A 23,928-nucleotide genomic window follows, 5' to 3' on the forward strand; every position below is an offset into this window, starting at 1 on the left:
TAGATAGCAATTTAATACTTTGAAAGTGTCTCAGATTTGTTTATTATGTCACATCTTAGTGTGGCACAGGTCTACTACAAAAGTGGAATTTCGTAACAGAAATATGAACCCACTCCTTTTATTTCGTAGCCGATTTCATCTTGAAACTGAAATTAAGAATATTAGTTAACAAGGTAAAAAGGTAAAGTGTTCCCCTGTGCATAGCACCACGCCATGAAGGCGTATAGGGGGTGTGGGGGTAACGCCCCACACTTTCTTGATCCGGTCGTGAGTGGGGGTGATGTGATCAGCATCACGCCCCTGCCGCCTTTACCCCCCAGGGTTTCCCCCAGGTACCCATGTTATTCGACGCTGGGTAGACGCCGGGACCGCTTCCACCGTTAACAAGGTCATTGGTAAACAATAAAAAAATGTGTTAGACCCAATTCTTTAATACCTTATCATAATCTTTATCGCAATTTTAAATTTTGTTGTAAGTCCACTTTATGCAAAAAAAAAAAAAAAAGTAAAGTTCTCACCTGTGCTTAGCGCTACGCCATGAAGGCGTATAGGGGGTGTGGGGGTAACGCCCCACACTTTCTTGATTCGTTCGTGAGTGGGGGTGATGTGATCAGCATCACGCCGCCCCATACTTTCTTGATTCGTTCGTGAGTGGGGGTGATGTGATCAGCATCACGCCCCTGACCGCCTTTACCCCCAGGGTTTCCCCCAGGTATCCATGTCATTCGACGCTGGGTGGGCGCCGGGGCCGCTTCCAACGTTAGAAAAGTTCCCGGGCTTGAACCGGCCGGGGATCGAACCCGGGGCCTATAGCATGGTAGTCAGACGCGTTACCGACTGAGTCACCGGCACAGATAGACTAATCTGAAATGCATACAGTTTAAAGTGGGATCCGAACCACTATGTGCGATCACCTGGTATCGTACCCGAGACCCCTTGATTACAAGGCCTTACCACTACGCGATCAGTGAGGCGCACACAATCTTTGTATTTCGACCTTTTTAAACCTATATGTATCATATAAGAGGTTGTTTAACGTTGCTATGCCTCTATGGATTATATATAGCCAGTATTCGAGCACATAGCGTCAGGTTTCATAGAATATAAGCTTCTCTTGCATGTTTATGGTTTCCTGTCTGCAGTAGAAAAACTGGCAGGTTCCCGTAGCTTTTCTTTCAATAGTCTTCCAATGGTTGCATATCATATCACTCAAATTTGATTCATTCGTTGCGAACACAATCCCCGATGGCGGAGTGGGATCGTGGGCGCCTTGTAATTAAGGGATCCCGGGTTCGATACTCGGTGGAGGAACATAGTGGTTCGGATCCCCCTTTAAACTGTAGGTCCATTCACGATTAGCCTAACAGGACATAAAGTGAACTTAAGACACCAAATCAAGCAACCAACACAATCCCGTTATTGTCCAGATTATCGAATCCAGAGCCTTCGTCGCGAATAACATAAGCAGGAAGACAACATGAAATAACCGAACAGAAACAGAACCTAAAACCTACATCGGATAGATTGGATTAAGTCGACGATACAGCACGGGTTCTGAAATGAAACAGAATACGAAAGTTGAGGGACCTCTATACGCACCCACTTTTCCTCCACTCAATGGGGAAGATATCCTTCTAGCTCAGAAGCCTTTACGTAGGAGTGCCCTGAGGGAACTTCAAGGCCACTACGATAAAGTGTTCTACGTGCAGCGGCGTATACTCTGGGTCATCTAGGTAATCGCAGATGACCCGGCTGTATTTCTTTTTTTTAATATATATATATATATATATATATATATATACATTTCCTCGCAATATTCTTCCAAACCAATTTCGATGCATACATTTCCTTGCTTCCAGCGCGCGAATACTTCCAATCGTTTGCCACCGAATGTCCGGGAACCTTTCTCCAGCCGGTGGAATGACTTTAGGGAATCTCACCCTGACGTCATTCCTCCCGCTTTCCTTACAACCCTTGGCGAGGAGGGAGGAGAAAGGAAAGAGGGGGAGGAAACACTGCTTTTCAGGCGCGGTGATTCCGTGCCCAGGGTAAGCTCCTTCTTGTGAGAGTCCACCGGTCGCACTCTCAACCTTGAGAGCCTTTACCGTTCCCTCCGCTCAACTAGGGAAAACATACCCGGTAGAGTGCGAAGAACAGGAAAACTGAATAACATGGGCAAACCAATTCTACGCTAATTTTCACTTTACATTTGCTTCTGTCTTGCTGATTTCTGTTACTTGAACATAAATTTATCAAAAGGGAAAAGCTTAAATATTGAAGATGAAGCAAACTGAATTAAAATTCAAGGCTTAAGCAATTAAAGCACCTATTTGCTGACTCCCCCCATCCTTGTATTTACAAAAATAGTGATTGTTTCTCCTCTCTAATCTTCAAAAGCAGCGAGAATACTTATCTCACGGAACTGAATATTTTTTTAAAGGGAAACCCCCCTCCCCGAAATCCTACAAATATCTAATTTAAAAAGTGTATAGTGGTAATTAATTTTACTTCATTAGCAGGATTAAACACTTTGCTTAATACGTTCTAATAATCTGAGATTCATCTTCAGGACTTCTAACCCCACTGTTTCAAATTTATGTGGCGGCTGATAATAAGGGATGATCCTCATCCCGAATTAAAATTCTGACTCTGACCTGCAATGATTCGAACTTTTAAAAACCTGTCAATTCGAGCTCGGAAAGGAATTTTTTTTATTATTCATAGGGAATTTCATTCTGAGCCAGGAACACAACAACAGAAGTTTGGCGCGTGAAACTGAATGCGTGTAGTCGTTGGCTTCGTGCTGTGCTTCGTGTTTATTATTTATTTAGGTGTTAGTGTTTGTCGTGATAGTGCTGTGTAAAAGGGTAATGGATGTGATACAAGATTTGCTGGTGAAACCTTTTGGAACAAGATCTTTTCAGGAGAAGTTGCAACTTGTTAATACAGGCAGGCCAGTGTCATCGCTTGAACTTATTTCTACGCACAAAGACAAAAATCGGGAATATGTGAGGCATTTTCGCAAGCAAATTATGACAAAACACCATGGTTGACAGGAAGTATAAGTGTTAATAAGCTTTGCTTTTTTGTTGGCCGTGCTTACTTTTCGGGGCTGAAAAGAATGTATGGACGCGTGGCGGATACTGTAATCTTTGCAACGCTTGTGTCAAACATGAAAAATCCAAAAGTCACATAACTTCCTTCGATAAGCTGCAATCTTTCGCCCAGACACGTATTGACGTGCAACTGGACAAACAGCGTGCTTTGGATGTGGTACGGCACAAGTAATCGGGTCCTGGAGTAAGTTGAATTTTGCACTTAAATTAATATTGCGGTTTTTATTTCACTAGTGCACGTCTTTCATTTTATATTTCACAGGTTGTTTTTTTATAGCTTTATAATACTGTCTTGTTTTATTATTTGAAATTCTACGCGTATAGTAAACTGCAATAACGAGAATTAATTGATTGTGATCGTAGCAATAAGACAAACATTCCGACACAATATTCCTAAATCCAATATGGAGCGTGACATAAATTGCACGGAAACTTTTGGAGTTTGAGGATCAAAAGGTCGGAGATTACCCACTCGTTAGAACCAGCATACGCCACTGTCTACGTGCAATGACGTGACCAAAACATACGTCAGATAGCTGTGTTCCTCCTTATTTCGTACGCCATTGATAACTGGAACACGTGACCTCGTCTTTGGTAGAGCACAAGCCTGCTTGCTTGCCACCACCCTTTAGTTCAGTGACCTTCGCCCGTAGTCAGCAAGAGTGAATGACTCACCAGATACTTGTTGTCTGTGAGGCTACACAAGAATAGATATTTCGTTAGTGGCTGTAAGTATTGTTTCATCTGCAGTTATATCAGTTAACATTTCAATAGTTTCCTAATGGTTACGTTAGTGATAAACATGTAAATTAGTTCTCGAGAGTGAACGTTTTATCTATTTGAACGGGGGATTTTTATAGAGCCTGCATGTATTATTTTTTCCTGAAACAAGAAGAAATTCGAAGACGCAAAAAGAGTTGTATAAGAGTAGTTAACAAAAGGAAAAAAGAAGAAGAAAACGAAAATGTATATGTTGAAATAAATTATGGTAGAGATCGAGTGAATAACATTTTGTCATGGGGCCTCCTCGATGGAGTAGTGATAACGTCGTCGCCTTGTAATCAGTGGATCCCGGGTTTGATACATGATGGATGCACATAGTGGTTAGTATCCCACTTTAAACTGAAGGTCGAGTCCAGATTAGCATATCTGTGCACCAAACCAAAACTAAGAAAGAAATTGTCACAGTGTAAGAAAATTTCATGTTCAACCAGATACGAAACAAAAGGGAATAATATATTGCAGGTTGGAGTTCACATCTGTAGCATCTAACCAGCACAATTATGAATCGCAACATATCGTATGAGATCCATTTTTATTATACATGTATGATAATATAAGAGAAGTAGAGGAAAGAGAAAACCAAGCGAAACACGGACGCCTTCTCCAGAATTTCAAATCTCGTTACATAAGGTTCTGGGTTGGAGTCCCGAACAGGCATGACTTTCTTGTTCTTGCCCTTTTATCTGCTTCATTTCATCATAATTCATCGTTATGGTTTACCTGCAGGGGAAGAATAATGACAATAATTGCCAATACAAAGCCAATGACAAACAGAACAACTCGATTACGGAGGTGCCAAGAAGAAACGAGACTTTACAGTTTCTCCGTCTCTCGGTTTGTCGAATTGAAAATTGCTCTCCCGTTCTCGGTCTCGATTAGTTAAATATAGAAATCGAAAATGTATGTGAATGAATATACATGTATTTTATATATTCCGGTTTTGTAGGAGATTTCGTGAGAGATGAAATAAGTACTCTTCCATCGTATTTATTTTTATAATTTTTATTCCCTGTTCGATGATCGCGACGATAAGGACGAGTGACCATTACACGAAATTGATGACGAAATAGTCAAACACCCCCGACAAGGACGGTACTCAAAACCGGGAACTTTGGCGACGATATCGAATGTCAATCACTTAATGAGCTTGACCACCGAGCCTGCTTAATGTTGTTTCTCTCAGGAAATTCGTAATAACTGTCAATATCCCACATTCACTATCATTTTCTTCATAATTTATCTTATTGTTGTGATTAACCTGAATTCAAAGAATTAGTTGAAAGGCAAAAATGCAAGATTGAATGTCTCTGATGTTACTTCGTGCCGAATAATATGACGTGGTATTATGATATGAATTTATTAATCATATAATATGCCTATTCATTCCATTGATTGATCCCAATTGAGCACACAAAATATGCTATAATGTCCACTCCATGGAGGAGTGGTTAGCACAGCGCGCTACGATGCCATGGGTCCCTGGTTAGAATCTCGACTTGGGCGTGGGTGTCCTTGGTAAGTGTCCCTTCATCAATTTCATCATAGCATCACTCATCTTCATCGTCGCTATTTGCCAAAAGTGAAAGAATAGCAAATCTAAATAACAAACATCCAATCAAATCGAACATCTCTACCGATTTAATTCTATACGGTACCGAATTCCCACTTTATTACTGCATCTTAAGTCATTTTACAGCATCTCAATTGTTTTCCGATTCGAAAACATTTGGAATGTTGTCTTGTGCAGTTGATTGTGCATTGTTTCGTTGTTTGGATTGTTTAATTAACGTCGCATTAATTAGTTTTAGACCAATCGTGACGGGGGAAGCAAGAGCACAAAGAAAGCGAAAGAGACAAGGAAGAGACCACGGCTTTCTTTAAAGATAGCATCCCGTGAATACAACTCAAGTGACTGCAGAATATTATGAATAAAATTTATTTCGCTTTTTCCTTTTATTTCTGTTTCAGTTATTTTACTTCGCTTTTCTTCTACCACTCGCGTTACTCGTGTCGGTGAGGAAGAATTATAAACTCGTGAAATGGACGATGGTACAAAAAAATATATGCCTCTCCCACGGTTCGAAACTGTCAGTACAAAATATTGTCTTATATTTAAAATTTACGGGCAAATATGGTTTGTCAGGTAGCAATTTTCGCTTATCTCTTTCTCAAGGGGTTCCATTGCCTCTCTGATGTCGTAATGGTAACGTCTTCGCCATGTAATGAAAGGCTTCCGAATTCAATACCAAATAGAGAGGCATTTGGTTCGGATCCCATTTTAATCTGTAGGTCCAGATCATGAACTAGACTTAAACAATTAACGTGTGGCATGTGGTCTGTGATGAGAACCATCATTTCAGCGAACCTTCTTGACAATGACTCTAATATCACTTGATAGAATAGTATTTCCTTACGAGTAGCTCTTGTCAAGAAACCAGTTCCTGAAATTTTCTTCTGGAGGCATCGTAGCACCCAGCTGTTTGTTGTGGCTGGGGCACGAGTCATGTGACTCATGCTATCAAAGCTCAATCCTTCCCGAGAACTCAGAATCACCAGGCAAACTTAAGCGAATATTTTGTTATTTGGATTCCATAAACAACAGGCTTTAAGACGTTACGAAATTCTACGTCCCGTGGCCCAGGTATTTTTTTCTCAGACTGTACCGGGTATTGAAGCGGTTTATTAAAAAAACAAATAAGCTGCTCAGATCAACTGAAAATGAAAGTTTTGAGTGATATTTAGTTGTGCACGGTCCAAATTTTGTGTGTGCAGTCCGAGAATTTAATGGCATAAAAAAAAATTGTTTAAACCTACTGGGTTCGACATTTTAGCGGAAATTGCAGGCTCTACCAGAACCCGAATCAGGACTCTGGCATATGGCGCCATTCCAACCAACTGAGCCACCAAGCCATCCTTGACTTCGACTGATTTTTCGTTAAAATGTCTACACATCCTGTGGATGTCATAACGCAATATTTTGCCTGTTTAATTAAGAAGCACAGAAAATAAAGATAAAGGAATAAAACATAAGGGCATTCCCTCCGGTTGAGACATTTGTCTCTGTGGTCAACACAAGCTGCCGCTTGGAGGCAACGATGACAATGGCCTACTAAGGGAGATGTCACATCTTGTCGCCTAAGGATTTCACATGTCGAAAGTAGGTTTGTGCGACCTCTTGTGTCGCTATGGTGTGAAACATTGCTGTTGATTGGTTAATTCCAAACGACATATATGGTGTGTTCCTTCGGTCTGAAATCTTCCTAAGTATTGAAGATCCAAATCACAATGATGAGAAATTATAGCTTTATTAACGTAAAGTGTGAAGGCAGGCGACAGCACCCTAAAGGATAGTATCCAAACGTGCAGGATGAACGCATCTTACTTCAGTCTCCAATACGAACTAATAAAAACTTCAGGTGAGTTGATTTTAAATAATATTTTTGATGGTCAGTTCTAATTTTGCCTGTCTTTGACGTTCTTCTTTTTGTTTTAAGGAATACTGGGTCAAATGGAGTTATGACCCCACCAACATACAATTGTGAGTTTCTATCAATACCCCTTAAAAGGATGGTGTTCAGCCCCCTCCCCGAAAGGAATTCCTGGATACCTGCCTCAACGGTTGCACATAGGTTTTTTTAGGCATGAGCGAGGAAGAATTTGTAGAATAGCAAACTGATATTGAGAAGACTTTTTCCTGTAAACGAAGTAACGGCTGTGGACTTAGAAAATACTTTATTTTAAAAAATGAAGATAACATAAATTAAAATCTGAGCAAATGTTTCTCACTTGAACATAAGTAAAATTAAAATTTCTTCCATATCACCTATTAATGTTATAATATACGTGTGTATAATAGCCCTATTGTACAAGGCGCATTTCAAAACAAAGGAAAAGTGACTGGCAACACTGATAGGATCGTTCACCGCAGTAACATCAATTGGTCTATTGACGACCTAACAATCATATATTCGCTTGTCAGCTGTTGGTTATTGTGAGTTAGAACATGTGAAAATGGCTGCGCGAATACACAATCTCGCCAATTGAGAAGTACGGTCTATCATTCAATTTTTTAACGACGATGGTCATAATGTTGCCAAAATTCACTGAGAATTGTGTGAAGTGTGTGTTTCGAATGTAATGAGTGGAGAAAAGGTATGGCAATGGTGTTCACACCCACCAAAAGCAAAAGTTCAAGCAAGCTCCATCTGCACGATAAGTCATATAACTGTGTTCTGGCACAACAAGGTGAGCTTTTGGTGAATTCCATGGAGCCGCGGAGAACAATCACTGTGAAACGGTAAGAAAACTCAGATACCATGCATAACCGAAGCCGTGGAATGCTGCGCTTAGGAACTGTTCTTATCCATGACAACGGTAGACCACACACTCTTGCCTTCACTCTCCACACAATTGAAAGGTTTGAATGGGAACTTTTTGATCACTCTCCGTCTAATAGTCCGGATGTTACACCTAGTGACAATCACGTCTTACTGTACATAAAAAAAGTGGTTTGCACCTCAACGATTTGAAGAAACTAAGGTGTTGAACAAAGGGCGCTCGCAGGATTTTTCTCAGGCTGGGCAGAGTTATAGAAACTTTTATTATTATTATTATTATTATTATTATTATTATTATTATTATTATTACTCAGGGGCGGCGATTGGTTCCAAAACTGCGGGGTCAAGGGCACTTCACATTCTCTTGGTAGATAAGGTTTAGTATTGTGCGGGAGCTAATGTAACAAAAAAGTGGAGGGCAACTGCCCTTTAAATCGCCACCACTGTTATTACTACTACTACTTATGTTCTTTTTAAAATTACACATACATTTGAAATGCCCATATTCTCAATAACTGCATATAATTTGCATAACTGTACACTTACCTATAATTTTTGCAAGACAAAAAGCTGTTTTTTATATTTAAATCAGTGTAAAATAAACTTCATGCTTAAATGTAACTCTACTTCAAATAATAATAAAATCAATTGCTGTAACTTGTGGCCTGTAAGTTACGGAAAACGATATATTTTATTGTAAAATATTGCTCCAATTTCACCATTAAAATATCATTAACTATTTTCAGAATTCTCAAGGTAGGCAAGTGCTTCTTGCCCCCAACAGAATAGAAATCTTACATTTTGGCCCCCCACAGAATGATTACCCTAAAGTCTCTGTAGGAGAAAGACACATTGAAATTGTAAATTATAAGTCTAGCAACACTAGAAGAAATTCGGGGCTATGGAACTCACCACGAGGTGCTCTAGTGCTTTTTCATCTATGCCATTGCGGACATTGTAAATGAGAACAGAGCTAGTAAGGGCTGTTACAGAGAAGAGTAAGGCATCTTCCATCTTGGAACTGTTCTTATCAAAGACTCCTTGGGTGTCTACAAGCACAATGCCCACCTGTAGAAAGGATAGATAAAATGGTTAGAAAATGAGGATAATGTCCAGTTCTTACTTAAAACTAAGAATATTTCCAGTGTGAATCATAATAATGAGCATTGCTATTATTATTATTGCACCTTAAAACATAGGAGAACTGCAGAATGGGCAGATCTGCTGCCTATGGTAAAGTGGCTATATTGTTATACATGTTTATAGTTTTCTGTTCACTACTGTTATAAACAAGAAAGTATGAAAAGACGTAGACAAACTTCCGTTCTCACACACAAACTTTGTTTCACCATGTGCTATGCCATGAATAGGTGCACTGGATCACCTAACTGCATATCTAATCTAAACTAGCCTGTGTGCGCTTTAGCGATTAAGGTCCTTGTGTAACTTCTGCTCCTTACAGCGACATCACACTCTTCCTCAAAAAACATACACGATCTCCCTATGCCCAACCTGCTGGAAAGAAAACATTGGACCACAGAGAATGATCTCTGTAGCAACCATGGCAGAAACTGAAGCATGGATTTCAAGTTTTTGTGACAGAGTGACTTTCACCTGATCATGCACATGTCTGTATTATGTATGAAGCTTTGATGTGCTTATATGATATGCAGTCCCATCTTCGCTAATCCAATCATCATAATTAGGGCTAGGACTTTGATGCAAACGCATCTTTTTTTTTTTTAGTTAAGGCAGAAACATTGCATAAGTAGATAGCAGTGGCGTGCGGTGAAATTTTTCGTTGCCGAAGCACATCCCGAAAAATTAAGAAAACCAAGAATTCATTGCTTCTACATGGTACATTATAATGAAAACATTAGCACTCTACCTGATACTGTCTCCATTATGTCTCTAAGGGGAAGATGAATGTCCTGGCGCAGTTGTTCATTTTTTAGAATTTCAGTTGGTCTGTTGTCAAACGTATTTAATGGAACAGACGGTCGCGGATCGTAACAATTTTCAAGATTTTCACACATTGCAATATTCACAAATCCACTTTGGCATCACGTAGTTCTTTCCGTAATAAATAGTAAACAATTCCCACACTGAAGTTTTTGAAGCAAACAAATAGAAATTCACCCGACTGAAAAACCGTAACTTTTCACCTTGCAAAGCCATTGAAAAAGTGTGACCGCGGCCAGCGAGTTTTACCAATTCTATTTGGCGGATGTGTCCATGGACATGTCAGCTGTCTTAATAGACCGAACGCTCGGAAACGTGTATCTTCACATAGAATATGTCATCCGTATATCAGCAGTCATATTTTTTGTGTTTCTTCTGTGTTTTGAAACATTATAGTTTATTTATGATTCTTTAACTACCTTGGTGGATATGCTATATCGCTGACAGTATACAGTACACTTGGACACTTAATCGTGCAGTTCGCAACACTGAGGACATTCACGGAGTGAACCCCTGGCACTCTCGGCTTTCTTCCAACCCTTGTCCCTACACAACATCCCCTCCCATTTGATCCTTTAAGGTCGCCGGTGTATTTTTCGGGCTCCTGGTGGCATAGACAGGGTGATACTACGCAGATGTTTTGTCAACACGCCGCGAGAGGGTGCTGTTGGCCCCATATCGGAAAAGGACGAACCTTGGAGGCTTGCAGGTTGATATTCTGTTGAGGCAAACCGGAAGAAATAATGAGAAACCAAAAGTCAAAGAATTTATTTGTAACAGTTATGCTGTGTGCCACCACTGCTGGCCTTGCTGTACCTGAGTGCCCACGCATGGTAGATAGAAACTTGTTTTGCACGTAATAAGTGAATAAATTGGGATGTCTTTTGTTAGGGCATTTTTTTTTGTATTTTTTTACCCTTTTTGAAGTAAAGGTTATTTTGTAAACTTTTTAAACCCTATAAGTCGTTTTTCGGCATTTTAAAAGTTATATTTGCATTTTTCTACATTTTGGTGTTACAAGCAAATGTAACCCTTTGAAGGAGAGAGGTTTCCGACTCTCCTCTCATTGCCTTCAGAGCAGTTTTGAGCGGCTGTGTTTGAAGAAACAAAGAAATTGTATGCAGTATTGTTGATACAAGCTGTTGTGCAACATTTCAGCTGAAACAATGTGATTTCCCCCTCTATCATTAAATACGTTGTCGCCGAATAGATTATTGTTCAAAATTCCTCTTTAGTTCCCATGCCTTTGAATGCCGGTATTGTAGCGTTGTTGCACGCCATGCCCGTACCTAAGTGGGGGGGACTAAGGGGGCCATGCCCAGGGTGCGAAATCGTTGAAGTGGTGGGGGGAAAGATCTTAAGAGTGGACTGGAGTTTGGCGAAGGGCGCCGTAAAAAGCGCTCAAATTTAACATGGGCTTTTACATATTACATAAGAGATAAAGTTGTAGGGCACTTATTTGAAGAAGAGCACAGAATACAATTTTTAACATCTAGTTAACCTTCTGGAAAATCACAAAATTAGATACTCTAAATGTGTGAATATGTTGCAATTCCTTACATTGTTTTTAAAAATCCCATGAAGTAGTAGGTAAATTAACAGAAAATCAAGAAAATATTTCTGGAAATCGCAATCGAAAAATGCAATGATTAATCATACGAATGAAATACTCGATGCGTCGTGCAAGTATCTAATCTAGGGGTTTCTTTCAAAGTACGCTACTACGTCGCCAGGTGTCCGTTTAAAGAGTAATGTTATTTCCTTACTGAAATCACTGCAGGGGCAGAAGAATTGCATGTGGGCTGAGTTCAACGATCTACCACTAGATGTCTCCCTCTGATTTTCTGCCTCAGGCATTTACTTCCCTTCCATTCTCCGGATCTCGGACCCTGGCCGCTGCCTGCCAGCTGACCGTAATAAATCTATTGGCGTCAATCTTTTCACCCTCTGGAAGTCAAAGACGAAACACTTTCCTTCCAGTCTAGTCAGAGAAGTTGAAAACAGGTCTTCTCGATTCGTTGATTTCGTTATAATTGCAGATAGCAATTTCATTTTAGCCAAATAGGCTAGATATGTTTGTGCAATTTATTATTCTTTAGACCGTCACGCGTGTGTCTGTGAAGAAATTTATAGAAACAATTTGTTCTATTACGTTAACGTAATATTATTTTTGTGTGTAATTGTTGAAAGAACTGTCTGTGAAAAGAGTATACTGGGTGCAAAATCCTGGGGGGGGGATTTCCCCCAACCAACAATCTTGGCCTCAAAAATTTCCGGGGGGAAGTTTTTGTTACAATAAACAAAAGATAAACGATTTCTTTTAATTTCAAGTATACTTTACTAAGAATAATATCAAAAACATACACAAATTAGTATAGTGGTGAGTGTTGAATGTTTTTTTTCTCTCTCTCAAGAGATCATTAACAAATCTACATCAATATGCACAATAAAAGTAAAACAAGAATGCAAAACAATAATAACTATGAAATATAATTGACATATATTAACATAAAGCAAAAACTAAACAAAAACTTACACATAATAAAACCACTTCAACTAGTATTTACTAATTTATTAACATTAACCGGTTAGAAAGGGAATTATATCTGATATATATAAAAGTAACAAATTATTTTCTTTGTGTAATTAATAATAGTAATATATTTTTAATTTAGTAATTAATTTTTACTTTTAATAACATTATAAATATGTATATCGTCTAATGTATATGTATGTTTGTGGGGGAGGGGAGTTTGTAGATTAAGATCTTTCTCCCCCCACCAGTCTTCAATGATTTCGTACCCTGGTACAGTGGTGGAATAAAGTTCTTCCCCATAAGACTTTAATGGCAGTAAATAATGCCGGAAAGGTAGGCAACATACATTGCACCTTTAGGTGATTGGGTGATTCTGTCTGTCTCAAGGAGCAACTCGTCTTTCATGCAAAAGCCAACAGACACAGGAAATGTAGGAAAGTCACGTGACTTGTCAGGTGGAATGTTGTTCGTCATAAAATCGCCTTTTCTCAAGCCAGGTCGCAGAACCGACAAGAGTTATAGCCTATGTCCGAAAATGATTCCCCTAAAACCGTTGAACGAAACGCTAAAATAATTCTTGCCTTAATTACAAAGGCTACTATACTACAACATGTGCCGCAGTAGCTCGGTCGTTAGTGAGTTTGATTACCATGCGAGGGATCTGAGTTCGATCCCCGACTGGGGAGAATTGGAATTTTGTCCACCTGTTCAAGTGGCTCTGGCGCCTACCCAGCGTCGTATAAAGTGGGTACGTGTAGGAAACTTGGGGGTGGGGGGGAGTAAAGGCGGCCAGGAGCGTGGTGCTGATCACATTATCCCTACCTTCGGCCGTAAGAAGAAAGTGTGGGACCCTAACTCCGCACCCCCTACACGCCTTCATGGCTTGGTGCAAATCACAAGGTAGCACTTTGCTTTTTTAATTTACTATACGTCCCGATTTTGTCGGAACAGAACTTTCTAATTTCTACGTGGACGTTCTTCCAAGTTCCGAAGGGATGTGAATAGGCTCCAGTTTTTCTTGACACAATTCATCCATGTTATATTTCCTTATAAAAACCACGGCCAATATCCTGTGTGTGTGTGGGGGGGGGGGGGGGGTATAATTCAAACATGTGAGGTGATACTTTTCTCACTACTCCATTATCCGATTCATCGTATCAGAAATAAATCTTAATTCCACAGACTGAAAATGTAGCATTTCCTACATCTTAGCATGCAAATAACTAGCAGCAAGGTAATGTGTAGGTACATAATGGTTCCACTTTAAACTGTAGGTGCATTCGCGATTAGTCTTACTGTGCATAAAGTGGACTTAAGACACCAAATCAACCAACTAACACAATCCCGTTATTGTCCAGATTATCGAAACCAGAAGCTTCGTCGTGAATAACTAAGCAGGAAGACAATGTGAAATTACCGAAAAGAAACAGAACCTAAAACATAGAACGGCTAGATTGGATTAAATCGACGATACAGCACGTGTTCTGAAATGAAGAAGAATACGAAAGTTGAAGGACCTCGATACACACACACACTTTTCCTCCCCTCAATGGTAAGATATCTTTCTTGCATAGAAGCCTTTACTTAGGCCTTCAAGGCCACGACGAGAAAGTGTTTACATGCAATGACGGGACCAAAACACACGTCTAGTTTGATATGAAAGCTGTGGCCCTCCTTATTTCGTACGTCATTGATAACAGGAACACGGGCCTCGTCTGCTAACCCTAGTTTCGTAGAGCAGACACCTGTTTGCCACCCTTTGGTTCAGTGACCTTCGCTCGTAGTTAGCAAGTTAGCAAGAGTGAATGACTCACCAGATACCTGTTGCCTGTGAGCTTATACAAGAATAGATATTTCGTTAGCGTCTGTAAGTATTGTTTCGTCTGCAGTTATATCAGTTAACGTTCGAATTGTTCCTAAAGGTTACGTTATTTATAAATTAGTGAGCTTTCTATATATTTGTATGGGGGGGATACAGCCTGCATGTATTATTTTTTTCCTGAAACAAGAAGAAATTCCAAGACAAAAAAAGTCGTAGAAGAGTAGTTAACAAAAAAGAAAGAAGAAAACGAAAATGTAAATGTTTAAATAAATTATTGTATAGATCGAGTGAATAATATTTTCTCACGGGCCTCCTCGATGGCGTAATGATAACGTCGTCACCTTATAATCAAGGGATCCCGGGCTCGATACACGGTGGATGCACGTAGTAGTTCGTATGCCATTTTAAACTGAAGGTCCAGTCCAGATTAGCTTATCTGTGCAGAAAAACTAAAAAAGAAATTGTCACAGTGTAAGAAAATTTCATTTTCAACCACATACAAAAGGGAATAATTTATTCCATGTTGGAGTTCACATTTATAGCATCTAACCAACACAATTATGGATCGCAACGTATTTTCTCGGATCCATTTTAATTATACTTGTATGATAAAATAACAGAAGTTGAGGAAAGAGAAAGCCAAGCTAAACACAGATGCCATCTCCAGAATTTCAAATCCCGTTAGTAAGGTTCCGGGCAGGCATGACTTTCTTGTTCTTGCCCTTTTATCTGCTTTATTTCATCATAAATCGTATTTATGGTTTACCTACAGGGGAAGAATAATGACAATTGCCAATACAAAACCAATAACGAACAGAACAACAACTCAATTAGTCAGATGTCAAGAAATAAGCAAGACTTTACAGTGTCTCTGTCTCTCGGTTTCTCGAATTGAAAATTGCTCTCCCGTTCTCGGTCTCGGCTAGTTAAATATAGAAATCGAAAAATCCGGGAACTTTGGTGACGAGATCGAAGGTTGACCACTTCATGAGCTTGCCCACCCTGTCTGCTTAATGTTGCTTGTGGCAGGTAATTCAAATTAACTGTCGATATCCCACATTCATTATCATTTTTTTCAGAATTTATCTTATTGATGTTATTAACCTGAAGTCGAAGAAATAGTTGAAAGGCAATAATGCAAGATTGTGTCTATGATGTTACTTCGTGCCGAATAATATGACGTGATATTATGATATGGATATATTAATAATATAATATTCCTAGTCATTCCATTGATTGATCCCAATTGTGCACACAAAATAACGTATAATGTACACTCCTAACCAACCTCCGTGGCGGAGTTGTTAGCACAGCGCGTTACGACAGCATGGGTTCCTGGTTCGAATCTCGGCTTGGCCATGGCTGTTCTTGGTGAGTGTCAGTTAATCAATGTCATCATATCATCACTCATTACTCATCTTCATCGTCGCTATTTGCCAAAAGTGAAAGAATAGCGACACTAAAAAACAAAAATCTAATCAAATGGAACATCTTCACCGATTTAATTCTATACCGTACCAAATTCCCAGTTTATTACTGCTTCTTGCTTCATTTTACAGCATCTCAATTGTTTTCCGATTCGAAAAAAATTGGAATGTTGAGCAGTTGATTGTGCATTGTTTCAATGTTTGGATTGCTTAATTAACGTCGCATTAATTAGTTTTAGACCAATCGTGACAGAGGGAATCGAGAGCACAAAGGAAGGGAAAAAGACAAGTTAGAGACCACGGCTCTCTTTAAAGGTAGCATTCCTTGAACACGACTGAAGTGACTGCAGAATATTATGGATAAAATTTGTTTCGCATTTTCCTTTTATTTCTTTTTCAGTTAGCTATTTTACTTCGCTTTTCTTCTACCACTCGTGTTAATCGTGTCGGTGAGGAAGAATTATAAACTCGTGAAATGGTCGATGAGACAAAAAATATATATGCCTCTCCCACGGTTCGAAACACTGACCACAAAATATTGTCTTATTTTTTAAAATTTACGCCAAATATGGTTTCACTCGTCTCTTTCTGAAGGCGTTCCATTGCCTCTCCGATGGCGTAGTGGTAACGTCTTCGACATGTAAACAAAGGCTTCCGAATACAATACCAGATAGAGGAACATTTGGTTCGGATCCCACTTTAATCTGTAGGTCCAATGCAAAAACTAGACTTAAACAATTAACGTGTGGCATGTGGTCTGTGATGAGAACCATCATTTCAGTGAACCTTCTTGACAATAACTCTAATATCACTCGAAAGAATATTACCTTACGAGTAGCTCTTGTCAAGAAACCAGTTCCTGAAATTTTCTTCTGGAGGCCTCGTAGCACCGAGCTGTTTGTTGTGGCTGGGGCATGAGTCATGTGACTCATGCTATCAATGCTCAATCCTTCCCGAGAACACAGATCCACCAGACAAACTTAAGCGAATAATTTGTTATTTGGGTTGCTTAAACAACAGGCTTTAAGACGTTACGAAATTCTAGGTCCCGTGGCCCAGGTAATTCTTTCTCCGACTGTACACTCGTTCTCGTCGCGAGGTACAATCAGTGAGCGAATTAACGGGGGGATACCGGGGATTTCCCCCACAAAAAAATATCCCCTGTAAAAGAAACTTGCCATGGATGTTTTTATACCCCTTAGTTTATTTTACTGGCTGTTAACATACCTATAAAAATTTGCATACCCCCAAAATCTACCTTTCGAAGTGTTACAAATACGCCATTGAGTAGCATCCCCCCCAAAAGCAACAGCTCAATTCGCACAGTGGGTACAATGTCTTCATCGAGAATCAGACATTTGAAAGGAAATCCGAGGAATTATTTGGCGGGGGTTAGAAACTGAAAATAACAGGAGTAGAGGTTGGTACGTTACCACTACGCAATCGACGAGGGTTGAACAAGAACTTGTTATTTCAATGTTCTTTTTCCAACGTTCAGTTACAATGTATTGGTATTCGATTTATCATTTCACATCTAAGTTTATACATAAAATTCGCTAACGATTCGCAAACAATTAGGCTAATACTATTTTGCACAAAATTTACCTTTGCAGGGAATCGTCAGTTGATGAAATTTTGACTAAGAACTTGTGCTAACGATTGTGTTATTTGAAGAAATGCTCTAGTTGCGTGCATGGTTGTTGACTAAAAAAAATTTGCACTCTTTTAACCAAAAAATTATTTAAAAGATTTTCCAATTAAAATTTCTCTGAAAAAGTACGAACGACGCAACACAGTTCCATGGATGATTGCACTGGCCCAGGCGCCAGGACCTCTTTAACCTGCAAAATTGCAGTCGCTTCGGCGCACTACGTGGAAACTACGTGGAAGTAAGGTTAAGTTTTCGTTGCCTTCTTAAAAGGACACCCCTTACACCCTACGTGGTGGGAAATAGCAATAGGCAGTAATATTGGTGGGAATTAGCAACTGATCATACTTAATACGGAAGTGGAAATTATTAATTGTGAGTAATAGGGTGGTGAGGATTAGTAACTGAAAAAAAATGTGGTTGATTGATTTTGTTGTTTTAAGTCCACTTTATGCACAGATAGGCTAATCGGGACTGGTCTTACATTTTAGAGAGGAATCTGAACCATTGTGCCATGTGCCTCCACCGGGTATCGAACCTGGAAATGGAAATGTTGAAATTTGTTAATTGAGATGTACGAATGTGTGGCAAAATCGAAAATGTACTTGTTATAATGATTATTTATTTGTTCCTTTATTTTTTGCAGCAAGCTTGTCTAAGCGCGAAGGAAATGTTTCAAACATTTTTCATTACATTTTATACTTGTCGATTGTTCGAGCAGCAAGTTAACGATAAAATATAGCGTCAGCATGTCTGAAGGTTAGAAGTCTTTCACTTTTACTGTTAAACGTCGACCTGTAGTCAATGGTCCCCAGTTGTGCTCTAGGCTTGGCACATTTCTATTTCTCTGTTTCCAGTTTTTGTAACTGGTACCCTGTCTCGAGTAACCTACGTTTGGAAAACGTGTAATTTGAAGAAAGAAAAAAAAGACAACTAAAAACGCCAATCTCACTCTCATCTTCAGTAGTTGAAGACAGGTTTGTGTTTAGTCGGGTGCTCTTGCGTTTGTTTTTTCTACACATAGCTATAATATGTATTTTAAAACCCTTCCACAGGCTAATTCTGTTGTTCGTGTTCTCCGGTATCCTTCCCCTACTCCAGGTCGGTGATAAGATGGATAGATATCCCACTAGGAAGTTAGCTAATAAACGTTTGAAAGAACCACGATATTTCAAGATTAAAAATAAAGTACAAAAACTAAGTAACTCAAAGTTTGGTATAATAAATTGTTTGAAAAAAACGTTGTTAGCGTGTATCCAAATTATAATTATTCAGTTCACTGATAACCGAGATGATCGTATCAAATTTCGTATTTAGACTAAAAAAAATCTCTCAGCGAGTCATATTATGAATTTATGATGCACGTTAATTACTGTAATGAATGATAAACTGAAGAAACAAAGGCCACAATGAACACCCGAATTCTACCAGAGGCTTCGCAAGAACACATTACAGTAAATACTATTCACATGGCTGGGCAATTTTCGAATGGAGTACTTGTTTTTTGTACCTGTGTATCTTCCAAACAAAAATACACTATTGAGGAGAAATTTATGGTGGCATCAGCCTCAGACCATGAATATGCGTCTACCTCGAAACAAAATGTTTGCCGTTCAAAATGTTCTCAACACGATGTACGTATTATGGTCATTGAATTGACGTTTTTAGTCCACTTTATACACAAATAGGCTAATCGGGACTGGGCCTACAGTTTAAAGTGGGATCCGAACCATTATGTGCCTCCACAAGGTATCGAACCTGGGACCCTTTGATTACAAGGCGACGACGTTACCACTACGCCATATTATGGTCACCACGTACGTAGGAATACACTATTTCCAGTTTTTGCTAATTTTTTACCAATTCAATATCCAGTACAGACTACATTCTTAGCAGTGGCGTAGCTGCCGCTCCCGAAACCCCGAATGCGGGGGGAGAGGTATAGGAACCCCGCAATGTGCTCTTAAAATTTTATATAATAGCAGAAATTTCAGTTAGTGTCGCTTACAAGAAAGAAAAAAAAAGATCGATTTGCGCAACAGAAATCTGGTTCCCAGTAATATCATGTAACGACGTCTGCGATAATAAGCAGTGGAGTATTGTTTCAGCCAGAGGGACCCGGGTAACTTGTCATATCGATCCCCTCCGAAATGTAGAATTAACTTACTTGCTCCGCAGATAGCAATCTATATGAAAATATCCCTCATCTCATACCTTTATAGCTACGCAGTTTGTCGTAAACGTAGTGTAGTGTGTTCATTGTCTACGGATATGAATCTTGAAGAAAGATTCAGTTGCTCAACCAGTCGATTCCTTATTGCTACACAATAAACATCAAACTTGGTAATTAATGACCTTTTACCGCTAATATTAATGTTACACGTGACATTCAAAATTTAATTTCACATTAAATATTTTGAAGGGGGTCCCAAGCCTTTTCATATTGAAATACGAGTTAAAATTAATTTCCCACATTGTCTACACTTGTTACGTTTTACTTCAAAGGGGGCCAAAAACCCAGTAGGAGGTGGGGCCCAGGGGCAATTACCACCTTGCCTGACCTGAGGGCCATTATCCTTTCCTCCCACGCAGGGTACACAGTGTATGAGTTACATGTGTCCATTATTTTGTGTAATTTTGTGAAGTTCATTTCTTTTACCTACATATTGAAATTATGTGAACATTTCTGTCGAACCAGTTTTTATTTTCCAATATGTTACGATTTTGTGATCTGCAGTGTTCGAAGTGAAAATTCCTGTCTGCGAATTTCCTTGATCAGAGTTTGGGGATAGAAGGAAGACGATGCAGTATGTGGAGGAGGATGCTTATGCAAATTCCAGCACTGATGATGTGTTAATTAAACGGTTATTTCTTTAAGAAATATATGATCAATGGTCTATCGAAAAGAAGTGGCAGCGTTAAAATTATGAATAATGATATTAAGGTCGAACCTTTTTTGTGGGTGGAGGGGAGTGGTTCAGTCCTTCCAAGCGGCAAATTTCCAGTGAATAGGGTCCTATCGCAAGACGGAGACGGCTACCATTTTTTGGTACCAGCTCGTAGCAATTGACTTTGTGTGATGTTAGGTCACCACCGGAAATCGAGAGGTCCGGTAACCTCATTAAAAAATGTTTCAAGCAAAAAACACAAATGACCACGAACAAAATATTTGGCAGTGGGAAGCTTTTCCCTCCTCCAAGAAAGATTTCTGGGAGTGCCGTTGCGTTTAAATATGAGAAAAGATTTCCAGATTCTTCTTCCAGTTATTTATCAGAGATTCAGACATCCTGATTTAGTTTCAAGAAGTCAATACACTGATATATAAGTCGATAACATAAAAGAGAGTATTTGGGGTAAAAGTTAATTTCTTGTACAACTTGGGGGGGCGGTAAGGGGGACTAGCTAACAATTATACGTCCGTCCCATTCCCGCATCATACTTTTTTTGTCAGTAAAGGGGGGGGGGGGCAATATTTTACTTGCAGGAGGTGCCAGAGAACTGCGCTACGCCATTGATTCTTAGTGACTACAATTCACAACTTGCAACAGTTTTAGTGTTGGTAGAGGTATAACTTTACATACAGTAATTTAATTTTAGAGTGCATAGTTTAGAAGGGGCGTGGAAGCCAAATTGGCCAAATTCAAATTTTGTTACAATTCTTATAGCCGTGACTTACCTTCTTGACTGATTGGATGTTACATTTCAGCAAAAATCAGGTTTCAAGATGACAGAAAAGAAATAGATTTTCAATGTTTTTATAGCAGTTAGATACGTTTGAATACTGATCCAAATTTCCACTTCAATCTATTTTAATACGACAGACTTTAAACCTACTCTCATCAGAATTCGGAAAATCCACTTGGTGCTGTTGATGCGCTGGAGAGAAAACTCATCCCGTTTTGACAAGAGTTTGGTTTTTCGCCACTGTCGAAATCTGGACAGGGGCCGTTGAATGAATGGAAGGGAAATATGATCCTTTTCTTGCCTGAAGGGGGACGGGCGGAAGAGTGACACTGGACAAGGCCTTTTTTTTTGTAGTGGGGCTTTCTATCTTTACAGTTCCGAAGGAGCTGTATTTTCCATATATCCCGCTAGGTGGCTTGTTGTCGAGTCGGAGACGGCAAAGCACAAACCTCACCAACAAACAAACTCACACCCCACACATATTTATATTTATAAATTGTACTATATAGATACTTATGTTATTAAATGTAAAAATAAATTACTAAATAATTAAAATGCATTATTATTATTATTAAATGCATATAAATAAATTAATTTGTTGCTTTTATACATAGCAGATACAGGGTGTCCCACGAACGGAGCAACTGGGAATTAAGAGTGGCGTTACTTTGTACCCGAAACCTGTACATACATAAGTCATACACCAAATGTTAGCCCTGTCCAAGTAGATATTTTTAAACATAGAAACAACAAACGGGGTGCAGTGTTGTTCATGCAGTGTTGCCAAATGTAAGTGAAAGTGTAAATTTATTTTTCCACAAAGCACAGGCTGTGCATGAACTGAAGGAAGCAGACAAAGGTGCACGTGTGAGATACTGCCAGTGGTTTAGAAATTTTATTGGAGACAATGGTGTGAATATTTTCGATAAGGTTTTTTTCACGGATGAAGATGGTTCCACTTAAGACTGTATATCATGGAAGAGTCTTTTGCGAATTCGCCTGCTACCTGCCTGTAGGGAACGCAGCGCGTTTTACAACACCAGATGTTTTGACCAAGCCCGCTTTGGTGAGCTTCCTCAGAGCACGCCTCCTCCGGTACCCGGGCAATTAGTGACTGACAGGTTGTAAATCGAACGGTCCTGCCCGTGTCCCCAAGAATGGCATTGCCTTTCTTTCATCAGACATTTGCTGGGTTTTGCTGTTCGGGTCGATTGGCAATCTTCATTTCTGTAAAAGCTGATCTTACCATTTCGTGTCAAAATCCCAGAAGATAAGATAGAGTTCTGCAACAACAATATGTGGCTTATAACATACATAATTGTGAAAGCTTTCCTTCAACGAATAAGGAGCCCCAGTGGTCTAGTAGTTAACCTTTGTGTCGGAGTAGTTATAACAGCGCGCTACGACAGCAGGGGTCCCGGGTTCGAATCCCGGGTGAGACACGGATGTTTGTTCTAAATATGAATGTGAAAAAATAGAGAACTGAGTAAAAAACATATATATGAGAAAACAGAAAAGAATGACGGCGGAAATTTCCGCTTACGGGCTTCCTTAAAAAGAAAAAAAAAGTTTGGCGTCGGATTGCCACGTAGTAAATAAAGCCAGGTTCGATTCTAAGGGTGCATGATTTCAAGCTGAAATTTTTCCAACATTATCCTTCCATAAAACCGACTCTGGGGTTAATCCAACATCTGTGAATGTATTTGATCTATTTTTATAACACTTTCACTGATATGCAGTATATGCACTAATTTAATCAAAAAGTAAAACTTGCATATCTTAATTCTTATTAGGTCTAAAACAATACAGGGTTATTTAATACCAAGTTGTCCAAAAAGACAATAATTGACACAAAGTGGTCAATTTTTTAAAATTTTATATATTTTTATCTTGTAACCCCTATGCAAAAGTATTTTCCCAAACTTGAGTTCGTATAAAAATGGCGGCCATATTTGTCTTATGACTTACGACATTGTTAGCCTTTGCAGTCAGTTGCGATAATTATGATGACTAATCTAAGAAAAGTTATAGATAGCTTGGCTAAGAAAACATTGTTTTCAGTACATTTCAAGCTACATTTTATGTTTCGTGCATTTTTTCACCATCTCTAATGCAAATGAGAGAAATCTAAGCCCAAACTGACTTTGTTAGGGAACTAATATCAGAGCTATATATATTTTTAGAGGAAACAAATACATCCAAAAAAAATTTATGACAATATTTTAGCTCTGTTACTGATTTCTTCTTTCAGTTTCTGCTCTTTGATCGTTTCTGGTTTCTGTTTTTCAAAATTTTGTGCCCAGATTCCTCTATGACAGGTACCTGTAAAACAATACAGATTGATAATCCATAGCTAACAAACCTACAACGGGGGAAGGGGGTTTGTAAAGAAACAGGCATTTTACGTCATTACTCGTATTTACAAAGAAATGTTTGCTTCTTAATGGACATGTAATTAGATTTATTCAATTTACTAATTGCATCATGCGAATGGAATAATAAGTCCGTCAGTAGTATTATGAATTAAATGTTTTTATCACAGAAGTTATGAGGTACTACATCTTGGCTCGACAAATGTCAAAAGGCTTTATGCCAAATTTAAGTCAGATTACT

The 23,928-nt window shown here is 39.0% G+C and overlaps 1 protein-coding gene across 1 annotated transcript in view; it reads right to left on the reverse strand.

The window, feature by feature from the left end:
* Nucleotides 1-23,928, reverse strand: part of LOC145996710 (guanylate-binding protein 7-like) — a 339,895-nt gene that overhangs the window by 180,585 nt on the left and 135,382 nt on the right. Inside the window, exon 4 of the mRNA XM_083133231.1 lies at nucleotides 9,149-9,304. Within this exon, the coding sequence (XP_082989357.1) occupies nucleotides 9,149-9,304 (156 nt within the window). The remainder of the gene's footprint in view (nucleotides 1-9,148; nucleotides 9,305-23,928) is intronic.

The sequence above is a fragment of the Lepisma saccharinum genome, chromosome 13 (genome assembly GCF_977018435.1).
Source record: "Lepisma saccharinum chromosome 13, izLepSacc3.1, whole genome shotgun sequence".
NCBI lineage: Eukaryota > Metazoa > Arthropoda > Insecta > Zygentoma > Lepismatidae > Lepisma > Lepisma saccharinum.